This window comes from Drosophila willistoni, chromosome 3R, assembly GCF_018902025.1.
Source record: "Drosophila willistoni isolate 14030-0811.24 chromosome 3R, UCI_dwil_1.1, whole genome shotgun sequence".
In the NCBI taxonomy this organism is placed as follows: domain Eukaryota; kingdom Metazoa; phylum Arthropoda; class Insecta; order Diptera; family Drosophilidae; genus Drosophila; species Drosophila willistoni.
Window position 1 is genome coordinate 4,505,654 of NC_061086.1, and position 18,267 is coordinate 4,523,920.

At 37.3% G+C, this 18,267-nt stretch overlaps 2 protein-coding genes across 2 annotated transcripts; both read left to right on the forward strand.

Annotated features, from left to right (window-relative positions):
- Nucleotides 1-414: 414 nt before the first annotated feature.
- Nucleotides 415-16,892, forward strand: LOC6650236. The gene is made up of 5 exons (XM_023180251.2): nucleotides 415-700; nucleotides 10,264-11,636; nucleotides 15,123-15,347; nucleotides 15,409-15,607; nucleotides 16,421-16,892. Exons 2-5 carry the CDS (start codon nucleotides 10,424-10,426, stop codon nucleotides 16,890-16,892), a joined length of 2,109 nt encoding a protein of 702 aa, XP_023036019.1. The 5' UTR covers nucleotides 415-700; nucleotides 10,264-10,423.
- On the forward strand, nucleotides 13,962-15,190 carry LOC26529517 (aklaviketone reductase DauE). Its single transcript, XM_015176977.3, has 2 exons — nucleotides 13,962-14,845; nucleotides 15,123-15,190. Exon 1 carries the CDS (start codon nucleotides 14,041-14,043, stop codon nucleotides 14,833-14,835), a length of 795 nt encoding a protein of 264 aa, XP_015032463.1. The 5' UTR covers nucleotides 13,962-14,040; the 3' UTR covers nucleotides 14,836-14,845; nucleotides 15,123-15,190.
- Nucleotides 16,893-18,267: the final 1,375 nt, after the last annotated feature.

The following is an 18,267-nucleotide window of genomic DNA, read 5'->3' on the forward strand; positions in this document are numbered from 1 at the left end:
AGACAATTGCATTCAATGAGTTGAATTATTATCGTCAATTAAAAACACTTGCTCATTGGTTTACATATAAACATTTATATAGCACACGGTTGGTGTGTCATAATTTGTCACTTTCAATCTCATTCGAATGGCGTTTTGTTTCATAGGCTAATTGATTAAAATTTATTTTATAATTTTTTAATTTATATACCATTTAAAGTAATCGAATGGAATTTAATATTTATTTTAACTAAATGTTATACTCATTCTTTAATTGTTTAGTCAACACATGCCCGCCCGCCCAATTGGTTAATCAAATTAAGGTGAAACAATAATTAAAACGAAAGAGGATAAAAAAATTAAATACATCACGCAAACAATTTCAAATGCAAATTAATTAAAATAAAAAGGAAAAGAAAAACCTTAAAACTGTTGTGGGTGTGAGTGTGTGTTCTGTTAGTTAGGAAAAAACAAACCAATGGAAGGAAAGTGAAAGAAGGACAATCGCAGTTAAATAAATGTCGTGTAAAACACGAGGACTTTCCGTGAGCCTCCAAAACCTGATGCTGATTACGTAATTAAATGTAAATTTTCGCGCTATCTTGAAAGAAGTCACGAACAATTAGTGTAAAGTAAATAGCACCAAGATATATATACATATTGTACACACAAATATTCTGTACAGTCATGACGAATCAGATGGCAACCGAAGCGGCATCAGGTGTGTATATTTACAGATTTAAGATTCCGGAACAGTAGCAAATTTTAAATCAAGCCAACTTAGTTGAGAACTCCACATGTCACAAAAAGATTTATTGCCCTCCAGGAGTGGAAAAGGAAAAGGGACACGGCAAAAAAGATTGTTTAAGCTAATATTTGCCTTTTTTCTTTCACTCTGAGGTTTCGTATTTTATTTTTGAGGTTTCCTTTTTCCCCTACACCTTCCATACGCCACTCTCAGTTTCTTTTCAGGAAATTAAACTATTAAGCTGCTGCTGCTGCTGTTGCTGATGTGCATAAACTTTTAATGAGACATAAAAGGTGTAGAGAAATTATGTCTGGCCTACCTGAGTTTTCCTCCTTTTTTCGCTTTTCCTCGTGCCCATTCTTATTCTCGTCTAAAGCAGTTGTCATTAAGCAAAGGTAAAAAGCATTTTCTCCGTAGACAAATTCCCGAGATAAGTGAAGGCCGTAAAAGTTTAGTGGAGCAAATGAACATAAAATGTCCTTGATTACCTGAAGTTTGTTTGTTTCTGCCATTTTGTCTTTTTTTTGCTTTTCGACACAGAGACTTGGAGAGCTGATCCTGCTAAAGGACCTGTCAGCAACATGCACACAAAAGTTATGACAGTTTACGCTTCAAGTGTTGAAGTTAATATGCGGGCTAAATGATGAAGATGAAGGGTTTGGGCCTCCAAATGAATGTCAAGTGTTTTGCGTATTGTTTCTGTTTTATATGATGGTTGTGTGGCAAAATTTCTCATGTGTGATTTGTTTTTGAGAAACCTATGAACATATTTGAATTATTCCCTTTTGCCTGCAGGTATAAAACTATATTAGGTGGCCTTTTATTGTCAATAGTTGTAAGCATCCTTATCATTATCAATGTAAACCTATATGATACTCTTTGGATGCTGGCAGCAATTTTAAAGGTATTGAGCTACCTTTGAACTACTTTCTATGGTTCAATGCATTAATTTGTTGCAAATTGAATCAATTCGAGTTTGAATTACAACTGTGGTGTGTCAATTGGGCATATGCCAAGATGGTCTTTTGCCTTAAAAAAATTATTCATGAACCGCTTTTCTTATCTAAAAACTATTAAAGTTTTACGATATTTATTTTCTTTCAACAAAGTCTTAAGTATCAAAATATTTTTGAACCTTCTCTATCATTATTCCCATAATTGATGTTAGTAACAATTAATAACAAACCAATAAAGCGAAAAAAAAATTATACCATTCTGAATACTTTTATACACTTGCCACAACATATATTTAAAAATTCATTCACCAGACTCATTTCTCAAAATCATCTCATGTTCATTTATTCATTCAGCCGTTTCATTTTCAATATTTACTATAGACACACAACCGTTTCTAAAGTTATATAAATTGTATTCATTAGTTTATACATTGAATTTCACTTAACGAGAGCCGAAACGGATAAAAACAATAATTGAATTTCTTAAATATTTTGGCCATCCCATCATCATCATCTTCTCAGCTAAAACAATTCGAAGTGAAATATACTTGAAATGAAAACAAATAAATAAGCTCTAGATACAAGTAGATACAAATCTCTTGGCCATAATTCAATTGCATGTACACATACATGTATATACCTAGAAGTGTATCTACATACATATAAATATATTTATATAGATGCATGATACGCAACAATTGAACAAGAGCCACGAGCATATTTTCATCTAATGCATGGAATCTGGATGGGTGGCTGCCTGCTCGGTTGGTTGGCCTCTCTCGACAAGTAATCGTATTTGCCTTTAGCTAAGTGGTAAATTTGATGTCTTTTCCGAAAATGGTGCATACATTTTTCTGAATGCCACAAAGACGAGTAATCTGTCAAGATTTCAATTCGAACCCCATCACAAAAATTGACGCATAAACAAGAAACGATAAACAAACCGGCAACTGAAATACAAAATTGTGCTTGTTTTTTAATTTCGATTAACTGATGTCTGCAATTAATTGTTCTGACTTTGTAGTTTTGACTTGAAGGAATTTTTTTGCTTAAATTCCTTAATGCTAAAATAGTATACAAACAATTCCATATACTTATTTTTATGCATATGGATTCACTAGAATTATTTAAATAATTTTTATTCAAGCACTTCCGTTTGGCTAGTGACCATCACATAATGCCACAGCTTGACCATCAAAAATGCAATTTTTTTTATTTTATTTAGTTCCTCTTTATTATATGTTTCTTTTCTATTATATGCAAAATGATTGACAGCACAATTAAGATTGAATCCAATGAGAGCGACAGAGAGAACAAATTAGTGAGGGAGGTGGGGCATATAGGGGCAGGTGCCAGTGCGGAGAGGGACAGGTTTGTCAGCCTTATTTGGTTACAAATTGGAAATGCAACTTGTATAACATGCAACACATCGCAAAAGCTAGAGATGCATCAATAATTTCATTAAAAAAATGACAAACTTGGTGGTCATATATACTTATGTATTTTGTCTAGATCGACATTTGATTAAACAAAGTTTTAGCTGCATTAGATTCTTAGATACTCTTTCTGAGTAATTACATTTATTACATCAGACATGGGTTTAAAGATAGTAAGATCTATGTAAACCTAGAATATTCGGAAACAGTTTTGGTTTTAAACGCAATAGGTATGCTTAGAAATAAACTAATCAAATATTAGCTTTCGTCTAAGTTAAGAGTTATAGTCAAAGGTTTGTTTAACGTAGAATGATAATCGACTAAAGCAATCTTTAGACTTTAAATATCCCAAAAGATCTTGATAAAGATTATTCTTCTTTGTTATTTCTTAGAAATTATATTAAAAGTTTTCTCGAAATTTTTCACGATGATTTTGTGTCAACAATTGGCAAATTTATGCTTCTGTCGCTAATCAAACACTGGCAAATTAATCAATAGCAGGAAACTTGTAATAATTCAATAAGCACGTCAAAGTTTTTAATTAATAAAATTGATTTCACTAATAAAAGTAATTACCACTTTGTTGACTAGCAATTTAAATGTACATAGATATTTTGCATTAAATATAAATAACTTCTGATTGTAAATCACAGCACGGATTGACAAATTTCAAATATGTGCAATTTTTTGTTAGCCTTGGCTGATTGCCAGCAAACAACAGCCATCAAACAAATGAATGAATGAGGAGACATTATGCCGAGTTTGCATGAAGGGACATAAAAGCTGAATGAAAAAATAAAAACAAAACCAACACGCGTCCAGTGCAAGTGGGTTTAGTTATGAATTCCCTGGCACAACATGACGTATGCGCAATATGTCGCAAAAAGTAAACTAACATAGTATATAGAACGGCATAGACCAAGTGTTTCTATGCGTATATACAGTGAGTGAGGGTTTACCTGTATGTGTACAAGTACGTGTAGTTGTGTTTGCCTGTGGGTGGCTTAGACTGTGGCTTACCTGCTGTTGGCCATTATAAACGCATCACCAAGTGAAAATTCTGTGCTAAGTAAGTGGCAAAAGTAAAAGAAAGATGGGGGTGCAAAAAATCTACACAAAATGTGAAAAAGGGGCATGCAACCACACATTACAGTACAGACACAAGACCCGGCACTTCCTTATACTTACTCTCTCTCTCTCTCTGGCAGCTGCCTTGAACTACTTTGCGGTGCCAGCAACACGCAGAGACCAACTTCTAACCACATTTACCTAATACATACATATGTACATATGTCTGGTCCATTGCAGTTGGGTAAAATCGGCAAACTTTGCTTTACACTTTAAAAATCAGGTCCCTATATGCAGGGCACAACACTTTTAATTAAAAATGAGAATTATAAAGACTTACTAGTTAGTTTATCGTCACGAATAATAAAAACCTTCTCTTGATCTATTTATTTTGAGAATATCTTCTTGTCAATGTTTCTATAGATAACTTGTAGTAATTATTTTCAGAATTTGATCGGTTGAGAAATATTTAAAATGTTTAAATGGAGACAACAATTTTAACACCCTAACTTCAATTTAGACTCTTACATGTATTATTATTTTAATTTTGCATATTCTTGTTTGTATGTTCTTTTGTTTTTAGCCATATCAATAAGCCAACAATTTATTGGCAAGCGCATTTTTCATATATCTTAAGCATTTGAGCCCTTAAATCATATTACTTTCTGCGGTAGGTTATACGATTTCCTTCCCCTTCTTCTGCCTTTTTCGGCCATGTTTGTGAAGCATTTTAACATATTCCGCCATAAATCCCATACACAGACATGCAGACAAATAATAAATGTCTAAAGATTTGGTATTTGCGAAAGGTTGTTGATGTTGTTTTTGTGTTGCCAAGGGAAATCAGTTTAGAATTTTTCTTTTTAATTTATTTGTTTGTTTTGCCAGGCATGAAATTTAACACAAACTTTGCAAAAAATTTATTTTTATTTAATTATGCAAAGTCAATTGGCATCAATTGAGCAAATCGAATGTATAAAGTCAATCGGTTTGTTAGTCAGTCAGACAGTCACTGGGCAAGCAGTCTCTGACTAAAAACAAAAACCTTTCGCTTACACGCTTACCTCAGTCTCCGCTCTCTTCCCTCTAGCCACCTCTACATTGGCTTGACCAAGTGGTTTGGAGGTCAAGTGCAGTTCGAGCTATTAGCGTCCAATGACAGAATCACTTGAAATGCGTTATCTGATGCGTTTTTGATTGAGCTATTGGATAAACTAGCCAACTACTAGTTGGATATTCGATAGCTGTTGTCATTTCAATTGCATTTTAAATGTGATTTTAATGTTTAAGATATTTCCATCAAATTGATTGCTGTGAAGGTTGTATACACAGGTTGCAGGTTTTCCAAGATTTGAGAACAATAATAATTGAAAACCTGCTGAAATGCGCTTTGCATTGTCAGCCATTTCTCTCACTCTCTCTCTCTCTCTCTCTTCTCTTTCTTTCTGGTGGGTCATAGTTCAATACATTTTTCATTTTCTACGCTCAGTTTTTCAGTTCTTCTTTGTTGTGTGTGACAATTATTTATCTATGTTCCATTCTATCTATTGGTTCAATCGTTTTGCAACGTGCCTAGCATATACATATACAAATAAACATATGTACATATACACTAGACTATTTTCAAACAAAATTGCATTTTCAGTTCGTTAACATATTTGTTTCCTTTTCTGTGAGGTCAACCATAGAGTAAAACAAAAAATGGTAAAAGAATCGCGCCTGACAGTCAAATTAATAGCCAGACCATATATCTCCATATCTATATAGTTTATGTATATAATACATAGAACTGAACTGTATATAAAATGTCTATGTAATCATATCTTTTGCCTGGCATCAGGCATTAAAAGCGCACAAGTTATTAGAAAAATGCGTGAGACACCAAACTGAAATGAGTAAAGCAAAAAAAAAAAGGAATACAAATAAAAATAAAAAACCCAAGTACACAAATACCAACACGTAAAAAACGAAAATTTATTGATGCACACTTCCGCAAAATAACCACACAAAAAAAAGAACCGCGTCACAATAGAGGAACAACTGAAACAGGAAGCGTTGTATTCAAGCATTAAACAACTGCTGAAGTTAAGTAGAACGAGCACACTAATACCCTTTATGTAAGTGTACACTAAAATGGAATTTATAATAATTGCATATAACCACGTCAACCTTAAAAGTTAATCAGGAGCTAGTCGGTTTAAGAAAATAAGAATGAAAAATTAACATTTTTACTAGAAGCAACTTTATCATAGACCTGTTTAAACCCTAAAGAACTTATTTTTCTGTGATTTTTACTAAGATCTGTAAATCTAGGATGCCTTTTCTGACAACTTATATTATTACTTACTTAATAATTCAAACCACATTTACCCTATTCATTTGGTAGCCAATATGCTCGATTCCGGGTAGGATAAGCACCAACACGTTGAGGGGCAAACATTTATAAAACACTTTTAGCCATTTCTCTTCATTAACTGCATACCATGAGTATCTATCTTGGGTGTGAGTAAAGTCGCGACGGGGAGTTTCTTCTCCTCGACTTCATTCCTATCCAGGCCTCCAATGACACTACGCTCTCATCCCTTTACATTGCTTTGGGATTGCTGGTGTTGGCGGGTTGGCGGTATGGCTGAATGGATGGATGGATGGTGGCCACATCTTAATGAAGTTTTCTCACAAAAATTTCTGTGTTGGCTGTTGGTCACTTGATTGTCTCGCCCCAGACATAATTGATGAGCTCAAGAGATTGAGATGGAGATGGAGCAGTTGTCTCCTTGCTTGGTTAGGCGACATCACTTTTGACAAATCACAAGGCACAAGACTAGCTCCAATTAAGAGTTTATTTCTGGGTTTTTAAACATAATTGGTTAAAGGAAGTGCTTGAATTTAGCTAAGAAGAAACTACATAAACACGCCAACAAGAGGAGTGAAATTTAAACCCAACCGCATAAGTAAGTCAATATAGATTTATGCAAATGCATTGCCCCGTTAATAATTAATTACGTAATTAACCGCAAATTAAACTATACTCAAGTAGATGCCAGCGAAAGCTTCAACAGAACCAACAACTGCAATGTTAACACAGTTGGTCAGCAGTTTGAGTCAATAAATGAAATGCAATTGATCGCTTTTTAGTATCACATTCAATGTGCTATATTTATAGCGGAAAAAGTAATCCCATATACGTATACAGTTCTGCACTGCTGATTCCATTTTTTGAAGAGGAAAAGAGAATAGCTCGTTAAAATAAATATTGAATTTCAAATATTATTTTTCCTCGTGTGATTATTTTCCTCGTTTTTTTTGTGCTGAGTGCCCGTGAGGCGCCAACAACAAGTTGGCAGTGACACAAGTTTTGCACATTTTGTGGCTTAGTTAAAAAAAAACCAGAGAACTTCAACGGCGCCGAAGTTTGTATACCCTTGCAAGTGTTTTTGTTACTCTATATTTACCTATAGCTGTCAGAGTGGAAAAACCTTTCGTCCGAGATATACAAACTGTGCAGTGTATGCAAGCCTACACTTCAACCCTGTAGCTTTAACGGCCTAGAAGGAGTTCGCGGTGATCCAGATGGACAGACGGATATGGCTATTCGAACCCGTCTCGTCGTGCTGATCAAGAATATATATACTTTATATGGTCGGAGATGCTTCCTCCTATGCGTTGCACACTTCTGACCAAGATTAATACGCCCTTATTGCAAGGGTATAATAATATCAATAATGAGTAAAGCAAATGCCGACGAATTTGCATTTCATTTGGCACCAGTTTAAAAAATTAAGCTGATGAAAGGAGACGAAAACATTGAAAAACAATTTATTATCTTACACTTGCTTTGATAGCTAATTTTCATAAATCTCATATGGTGCAAAAATCCTACTTAGTTTTTATTTCAGATTTTGTTTAAGGAGTGTCAAAAATAATTAAATGTTCATATTTCTTGGCCAATCTATGTATAGATATATAGCTGAAATAATTATAGGATTTTAAAGGAAAAACAGAATTGGCAAAATAAAAATACTTAATTAGCCGCGAGGGAAAGTACAAAAAATAGAAAATAAAAATGAGAATCTAATGCCGTTATATGAACTTTTCAAATAAATGTTTTTTCTATGCGGTTGTCATGTTTATGTGGGCATGCTTGTGTCAATATTTGACAGAGCGAATCTGAGGGTACTCAATGGGGACTGCATCAGCTGCTGCTTGCTGCCAGTTGCCAGTGTCAACATTGGGATGGCGACTCTCGATTTGAATTCGCTTGAAATGGCCTGGCAACAAAAGGCAGACCTTGCCCTTCATGCCCACATCTACCCTCTCGCCATATCTTGCCCTCTCTCGTCCATTTGGTTGTCTTTTGAATGCGGCTTTTGTGTTAGTGTCAGTGTCAAATTCAGCTGTCAGCTGACAGCTGCCTCAAAACCCACGCGCCTAAAATTCTGCAATGGCTTTTTTACGTCACGGTTCTCCTATTGGCAGCCTTTGCACACTGATAATAACTGAATTCACACCCTCACTCATACACACATACACACATATACCTTACCACACGTACACCGGAAAAAAATGTTAATTAAAAATGCACCACATGCAGGCAAAATATGACGACGATGATGAGGACATCAGCAACATTGAGTTAACTTTGCCCACTGCTTTTTGATGAGGGCAAATAAATTTAAATTATGCCAAAAACTTTTACCAGCAAATTGCGAACAAATTTGTCGTGCCACAAAAAGGCGTACACCAACACACATACCCACACAAGGTCAAAATATGGTTGCCGATCAAAAAATATTTGCCACAAAACTATTTTGTATGCACAAAGCGATAGAGAGCAAAGTGAGAGACGAAGAGAGGCATCCAATCTTCCAGTCCCAGCCGAGTTAGGGCGTCAAAAAGTGCAAAACTTGCATGCAAGTGATTTGGCCAATCAACCGCAACAAAGAGGCAGCGGTGAGTCAGTGGTTGTTGGTGAAGAAGGGACAAAAACGGGGACACACACACACACACAAGCACCCCCTACCCTAACCCAGTAGATAGTGTGGGAGGGGCGTTGCAGCCACAATTTTGCAATTTTCGGCGTTGGTTGAAAATGCATTTTGTGTTTTTCATTTCTTTTTTTTCATTCATCTTTTTGTGTTACAAGAAAATGAAAATAAATGGCGAAATTTTGTTAACAGAAGATGAGAAAAAAAACAGCAAAGTTTGGTATAAAGTAAATTCTCTCAAAATAGAAAGTGACATTGGCTTATTATAAAATATTCATTTCATGGAAATCGCGTTGTTGATTAACAAGTTTTTAATAGTATTAGAATCTAAAATGAAGTGACTTTGGATATATTTTATTCAAATGAATTTGTTTTTGAGCTTTGATGTTGGATATTTTTACAAAATTATCTTTCTGTTTCAATAATCATCTTTTTATTCCTAAAGAGAACTCTTTATTATACTACTAAGCCAGGAAAAATGCTTTTTAGCCTGCACAAATGTATCTTTTTTTCAGAACTCGTTCTTTTATGAAACACAAAGAGTCCACATGTGTGGGCAACTCATTAAAACGACTCCCACACAAGAATAATAAAGATGAGAGAGAGAGAGAGAGAGAGAGAGAGCGACTGTGAGGTGAAAAAAATAAACGTGGCAGATGGCAGTAGGCGCCTGTTCTTGGCCTGAACTTTTAAAATTGCTGCGGCATCATTAAAGCATCATTCCACAGGGCCGTTGCCATGGCTTGCCACTCAAATTAAGTCGACAAAGTGCACTGTCAAAGTGCATTATACACATATCTGCATATAGTTTACTCCCACTACATATTTACATTACATAAGGCTGTGTTTAAGTGATTGTGTGTGTGTGGGATGTGTGGAGGATTTCGTCCTCCTACGGGAGACTCAAAGCTCTTAATATTTATTGTTCCCCCAAGAGGAAGAAGAAAGAAAGCAGAATGCCATCAGACTAGACTAAAAAAAATGTGTAAATTGAAGGGTTAATTAAATTGTAAATACAGATTATTCATTTAATAATATTCAATTGTTCTTAATATATGTATACTTCAAGGCCAAATTTATTTTCATTTCAGCACCTCATTTGGTTGACGAGAAGAATTTGTAAACGCAACAGGAAGCAAAACGAGCAGTTCTTAAACTACACATACACACTCAAAAGGCACAATAGCAACAGCAACCCCAACTAAGTTGTTGTTGGTGGCTCAAAAGCAAGCCGCACAGCTTTAGAATGAAATGGAGATGCAAAGCGATTCTGGTCATGGACCAACGACAGGAGGAGCAACAGAGGACGACACATCCCGGCAGCACACTTTCGTTTGTCATCTGGAGGAGTCAAACTGGTATGACGTCTCGCAACCATTTATTAACTGCGAGGCAAGCCAAAAGAACAGCAACAACGTCAGCCAGAACAGCAGCTACGATATCGGCTTTGCCAACATTCACACCAGCAATAGAAACACAGAGAGCATTATTGCCGACAGCAGCATCAGCAGTAACAACAACAGCAACAACTACATCGGCAGCAACAACACATTCCATTGCACACTGCAAACATTCAATAGACACAAACAGACAGCATTCTATAGATGCAATGAGTTGCAAGAGCATTACCCAGAAGCGTCAGAGACCTGCAGGCTAAGGTTAAACGCACAACTGTTGCAAATGCCATACGACGACAATGTCAATAGCGATGGCAGCGGCAATGGAAACGGCAACGATGACAATGTGGCGTACGAGCAATTTGGATTGGCAATCAACGAGGCCCTTAGTGATAATGCGAGTGATACGTTTAGTTTTAGACCAAACTGCACCAGAGTGGAGGAACTTTTATGCGAATTTAACAAACAGCATTCGACATTACTATGTCAACTGCAGCACGAGCAGCACCAGCAACAAAACTACCAAGTGCAACAGTTTGTCCTAGAGAGCAGCAGCAACAACTTAACTGAAAATATAATTGAATCCATTGAGCTGGGTAGTGGCAATTATAATGTGAACAATGTGAATGATAATTACGATAATAGCCTTTGGTCCTATTTCAATTTCACTGACCTTATGACCATTGGCAATGATACTCTTAATATTATCAATGCCACAACCACTACCATCTCTAGCAACAATAGCAGACCCAGTTTGGATATGATTTTGGCCAACTATACAGCAACAAGAACAATAGATACAACAACAACAGCAATCACCAGCATTTCGATTGAGGAAATGCCAAAGAGCTTACTGGACTATAGTCCACACGGCTATGATTGGTTATTTCTCTTTGTCGTATTCTTCATATTTGCCGGTGGCCTAGGTAACATTTTGGTCTGCCTTGCTGTGGCCTTGGACCGCAAACTGCAGAATGTCACGAACTATTTTCTTTTCTCTCTGGCCATAGCCGATCTTTTGGTCTCACTCTTTGTAATGCCCATGGGTGCCATACCAGCATTTTTAGGTGAGTTCTTACCTACAGACATGCATTTAAAATTTAATAGATGAGAAACATTTAAAGTTTTCAACTGAAAGTGTGTTTGCCCATCAAAGACACCCACCCAACCACCACCATCATCATCATCATTCTAGCCAAGTGCCAATTCAAGTCCATGGCTAATGCATTTGCACATGAATTATTTCTATGGCCATTTGGTTGCTTACTTCGCAGCAGCCTGCTTCGTCGTCGTTGTCATCGTGTCATTGTGATGAGTAGTTCTTCCGCTTTGGCTCACTTACAATAAATGCAGCTGCAACAGCAACAGCCAAATGACAAACGCGTGACTGTGCTCCTTGCCTTTGGTATGCCATTGCCATAGAGTATTGTGTAGCACTCTCTGTCCCGAAAAAGCCAACTGTATTCAGCCCTTTCCGAGTCTCGACTTGTACAGTTTCTGCCACACACTTATTTTCTAACTTTTTGCTCTTACTTAATTGAATCCACGGATTAAAGCATATTGCTTGAAGTATATTGAAAATTTAGGTACGTTTTGCTTTTTGTTTTTTCATCTGATATTCAAATTTATCTAATTTGCATATGGCACTGATAAAACCACAAAATAAAGTCCTACCAACTGGATGTTAGCCCTGTTTCCCAACCCCTAATTTTGGCACAATCTAACCTCCTTCTCTATTTGCTACCTCATATCTTTTTCCAGTATGTGTGAGTGTGTGCGTGTGAAGCCAAAACCAACGTAGCATAAACAGATCAAACGTTTGCATATATTAAGCTAACATAAAAAAAGTAACCAACATATGCAAATGGATTAAGTGGCAGGCACAGAGCCAAAGCCACGACCAGACCAGTTCAGGCAGTCAGACAGATAGACACATTAACCCATATTAGTAACTAAAGTTCATTTCGAGATAAACGAATTAGTTTTAGTCACTGCTTTAGTCATCGTTTAAACATGCAGCTGTCTTTAAAAGGAAAGCAATTTTTTAAAGATTCTTTTGCTAGTGTTTATTTTTAGTTTGCACTTTGGCTTCCATTGCGTTTTATGCAACGATTTCTCCATGCCTTTCGTCGTCCTTTTCTCTCCGAGGGCAAGGCCTTTGTTTTCCTGTCTTATGCTTAAGTTGGCGACGACGACAACGACGATGATAAAGGGACGACGGCAAGAATAGTAAACTAAATGTAACTAAAAGCCTTAAGTGTGGTTTTAGCCGCAACAACAACAGCAAGTAAAACAGCCCACTGAGCCAACAATTAAGCTGAAAATGGGGCCAAGAAATGGAAGTATTTTCGTTTGGATTTTACCCGCTTTTTACACCCATTAAATGGTAACTTTGTGGTTTGGGTGAATTAGTTTGTCATACAAATTTATGATAGGGAAAAATTATTAAATCACTTTATGTTATAAATTGATGAAATTATTTTTCTATATACATATGTATATTTTAACCAGAAACTATTAACGATTGCTGAACTAGTTATAGTCATTCCATATGCTATTCACTGTAAATAGTTTATTTAGTTTAATCTTTGAACCTCACGATATAAAAAATAGAGTCTATAAAATGTTCTGTGCTGTGAAAGTTATAACAAGCTTTATTTTGAGTGCAAGTGAACTTTATTTATGCCTATTGAACTTGTCGGATTTGTCCATGGACAATTTACAACTTTTTTTCAAATGGGAAAAGCAACCGATGTTGGCCGGTTTAAACTAATATTAACTGAAGCTTTGATTGCTTTCGATTTTTAATATTGCGCCAATCATTTGACCAAGTTTATTTGCTGTTCTCTGCAGCAGCCAAATACAATACAATAATAACATGCTTGTGTGCCATTTGTTTAGGGAATAAAGCAGACATCATGGCGTATACGCAATATATGTACGTACAAGTGTGTAAATGGCAGCCATCTAAAGACCCTCTGAATTGTGTGTATAAGTGTGGGTGTAGAGTGGACCTGTTTGTCTGACTGTTCCTCTCAATTAGTAAGAAAAGGAGGAAAAAAACCCACGCAGTCGGCTTAATAGCCTGTAACAACAACAAGAATATTATTCCCACATACATATAAGATAAATTTCAGAGCAATTTGTACTAATTAATGGTGAATTTGGCATTGGGGGATTTTACTCCTAAAGGGGGACTAGAATATTGTGTGCGTGTTGTGTATGTGTGTGATACTCACTCATTTGGATGTCAAGGTGATTGTCCCTCCCCCAATTCCGCATTCAGACAATGCCAATCAAAACGCATTAGCATGGTGTCAATTTTAATCGATATTAAGCCCAAAAGTGGACATTTATTGTAGGCCTTAATTGAGCCAACCAAATCTGAATCTATATATTGAAATCTCCGTCAGAAACATTTCGGCAATCAATTCAAAATTAGAAAAAAATACACTTACAAAAATTTCCAGTATGACCAACAACGGCAAGCTGGCCCTAGATTTCACCGGCAAGGTAGTGCTAGTAACTGGAGCGGCATCCGGAATTGGGGCAGCCACAGCCGAAATGTTCTCCAAATTGGGTGCATGCTTGGCTCTACTAGATCGGGATGAGACAAAACTAATGACTGTACTCAAGAATTGTATTAAACTAGGCAATGAACCGTACGCAATGTCTGCAGATCTTTTGAAAACCGCTGAAATCGAATGTGTGGCCCGTAAGATGAGAGAACGCTTTGGCACCTCACTCGATGTCTTGGTCAATGGGGCTGGCATAATGCCCATGGGCACACTGCCGGAAACCCATTTGGCCTGCCTGAAGCACATCTTCGATGCCAATGTCAGATCAATGTTCTATTTGACCCAGCAGCTGTTGCCGAATATAGTGCTAAGTAAAGGCAACATTGTCAATATATCCAGCGTATGTGGTCTGAGAGCGTTTCCCAATCTGATTGCCTATAATATGTCAAAGGCAGCTGTCGATCAGTTCACTCGATCGTTGGCCTTAGAATTAGGACAAAAGGGCGTACGTGTAAATGCTGTTAATCCGGGTGTGATTCGCACCAATATCTTCTTGTCTGGCGGCATGGATAAGCAGACCTATGACAATTTCATTGAGAGGGCTAAGCAAACTCATGTGCTGGGTAGGCCAGGCTTTCCAGATGAGGTGGCTTCTTGCATTTGCTTTTTGGCCAGTAATCTGGCTAGTTTTGTGACGGGTGTGACATTTCCCGTCGACGGTGGCAAGCAAATCATGTGTCCTCGTTAGCCGGAATAAAGTGAGTCCGTCCCTGAATGTATATAATTTACATGTTGTAACCACAGAAACCGCAATTATTTGCTCTTTGTTTCAATGCAAAACGCACTCAGGCAAACCGCAATAAACAATTCCAGTCGATTGGATTTGTGTCACTCACAGTTTTGTTAAAGAATTACCCTCCACACTCCACACAGACTACACCCATACACACACAACAACTCTTTAGTTTCTATATTTTTTAATTTCTGAATTGCAGAATTTTAAATCTCGCTTTTGATTTCGTTATTATTTTTCAGGTTATTGGCCACTTGGCTTCACCTGGTGCAATATCTATGTGACTTGCGATGTTCTGGCCTGCTCGTCGAGCATATTGCACATGTGTTTCATTAGTCTGGGTCGTTATTTGGGCATACGGAATCCATTGGGTTCACGCCATCGTTCTACGAAACGTTTGGCGGGCATAAAAATAGCCATTGTATGGGTCATGGCCATGATGGTGTCCAGTTCAATAACGGTGTTGGGTAAGCAGTAAAGCGAAAATATACCAACTGAGGCAATAGTCGTTTTATACCTATTTTACAGGTCTAGTCAACAAACACAATATAATGCCCGAGCCAAACATCTGTATGATCAACAATCGAGCGTTCTGGGTATTTGGCTCCTTGGTGGCCTTCTATATACCCATGCTGATGATGGTTACCACATATGCTTTGACCATTCCATTGCTACGTAAAAAGGCGCGCTTTGCTGCCGAGCATCCAGAGAGCGAACTCTTTCGTAGGTAAGTCGTGAGTGCAGGCAAATGCAAGAAGGAGATGGTAATGGTAAGGGAGAAGCACCAAGGATAGAACTTTGACATTTGCAAAACGCAATTAGTTGCATCATTGCTCCTGGGCTCACATATATGTATGAAAGCATGTAGAGGTAAACACGAGTTGGACTCTTATCCTTATTGGGTTAGTGCCATCAATCGATATCAATAAATAATTCGCAAACAAGAGAACTTGATGGCTTTGTAACTTGAAAAAGTTCCTAAGAGAGAGAAAAAAAAAGTTGTGACAGTTTAAACCGAAATCATCTTGTTAAATTTAAACCTCTAGAAAACGGAAAGCGTAACTCATCTCCTTAGAAATGTAAACTAATCAAAAATCTAATTGGTTTGGTGTGTAATTAGAACAAACTCTTAATTCTTTCCATCCAAGACTGCCCTACAGTTAACTGTTATTCAAGTCCATAACTTTATCTTGATTCCGCTTTTCATGCTTATCTTAAGCAAAAACCATCCTCAATAGTTTGCATATAATTAACTCTAATAACCGATTTGGTGTTTATCTGATTAATGGGTATTTAAAATAAATTTGCATTGAATGCTTGACCTTTTCGTACTTTTTATTGCCTGATTGACTGACAGAGCGCAATCAGAGCGCTGCCATGCACAGCAAATTAACCTTAACTCAATCACAAATCACACAGATACATACACATAAAGACAGCCGCAACAGCCAACTCCAATCAATCCATTGATCTTTCATTATCTTCATCACATTCACACACATTTCTCAACGCTCTCTTCTCTTTGTTCTGACTCTCATAGGCTGGGTGGTCGCTTCACGATACGCCCTCAGCACAGTCAGCAACAGTTGCAGATGCACAGCAGCTTTTCGAGCAACAGCAACAAATTCTTGGCCATGAGTGACAGCAATCGTAACTTTAACAGTTCTGACAGAGGCGGAGGCAGAGGTGGAGACAATTCCACAGAGCGTCCATTGATGCAACAAAGAACGACAAGTAATCGGAGTATGGGTGCTGGTTCTGTGAGTTTTCGCAATGTAACGAATGGCGGTAGAACCGCATTTGGAGTTGGAATGGGGGCGGGTGGACGCAGTAGTTTCCGTTTTGCTGGTGGCAGTATCTTGCGACAATCCTCCACACCGACCACAACATCAACATCATTATCATCATCGTGTCCATCATCGACGGCAACTTCTGTTCGTGGCGGCAGGTCGCAACAGACGAGCAGCTTCTGGCGCAAGCATGGTGGCAACCCCAACCTAATGGACAGGTAAGTTCCGGTAGTAACTAAAAACTTTAATTAGCCCACAAATGGGGCAAATGCAAATTACAAAATAAGAGGAGAAATATGATGGAATTTTATTATGGCTGGCATTAATTAAATTGGCATGACTTGTTGACGGCGACCAATTTGTGGCAATAGAGAAAGTTCCTTTCCTTATTGACCATCACCAAATTGAAACTTGACATTTATGGTTCCCATTTTGAATTTCGCCCCAAAAACGAGAACCAAACAAAAGAAAACGATAAGTTGCCAAATCGAATACCACAGAGAGACAACCAACGTTCATTATCCCCTGAGCATACAAGCTTTTAAATTTATTACATTTGCTTTACATGTCCCCCTTTCACATCGCGATTTCCTTTCCTCTTTGTAAATTACTACATGCTTTGCCGATGAAGGAGATCCTTTTCTGGCGCCATCGCAAAGAACTTTGCCGACTATTTACTTTCTTTTCTCTTCTTCAAAAATTTTGCATAATTCACATTGTTAATGCAAAACGTTTTTCCTCCCCTTTTCTGTGTTAAAGTTCGTACGTAGAGGGAGTGTGCCCACAAATTGAGTTTTGGTTTTTTTTTCTCTTATTCGTTACCTCCATTTTTTTGTGTTTACGAATTTTCATTGGCAGACCAAAAGTATTTGTGTTTGTGCCTTAAAAGTAAATAAAGGAGATGAGATGAGAAAAGGCAGTGTTAAATATTTTAAGGTGAAAACGGAAAAAGTTTCATCAATTTTCATATGGAAAAATTTTTTGACTTTTGTTCATAGATTAAGTTTTTAATAAAATAGAATTTTGATTAGAATGCCCCTTTGCCCCTTTTACTAATCGCGCTCATTTCTTTGCTTTGAGGGATAAAGAACAATCAATTTCACATTTACAAGCAATTAAATGCACATTCAATTGTCACACAAAACGGGCACAAACATGCACAACATGGCGTATACATATTTCGCATGTTGTAAGCGCCATAAAACATAAATCACTCATACGTCATGTGGTGCAGGCAGCACCACCACGGATCACAGCGAAAAGCTGGCCACATTGTTGTTCTGTGTATAAGAGGAAGAGCAAGAAAAGAAGCACTTGCAGCAATAAATAGCGCATAAAATGCACAAAAAAAAACAACAGAAAGGAAACCGCCAGAAAAACCTCCTCTGGGACCAACTATCGCATCCGACAATGTTGCTCATGGAAAGCAGCAAGGCAGCAAAGGAGCCAAACAAAATACCACAGAAATTTGCAAATGACATTGCTTGCTGGTTGCATTTTGCTTCTGTTGGCTTGCATTAATGCAAGTGTGCAGAATTTTCCATCAACTTGAGCGAAAAAGAGAGATTCAGTCAGACCCCAAAAACTCGAAATAAGT

Bases quoted from the DNA above. Each gene is read 5' to 3' on its own strand.
- LOC26529517 (XM_015176977.3), top strand. From the start codon at position 14,041: ATGACCAACAACGGCAAGCTGGCCCTAGATTTCACCGGCAAGGTAGTG.
- LOC6650236 (XM_023180251.2), top strand. From the start codon at position 10,424: ATGGAGATGCAAAGCGATTCTGGTCATGGACCAACGACAGGAGGAGCA. The intron at 11,637-15,122 runs GTGAGTTCTTAC...ATTATTTTTCAG, and splicing joins TGCCATACCAGCATTTTTAG to GTTATTGGCCACTTGGCTTC. The intron at 15,608-16,420 runs GTAAGTCGTGAG...TGACTCTCATAG, and splicing joins GAGAGCGAACTCTTTCGTAG to GCTGGGTGGTCGCTTCACGA.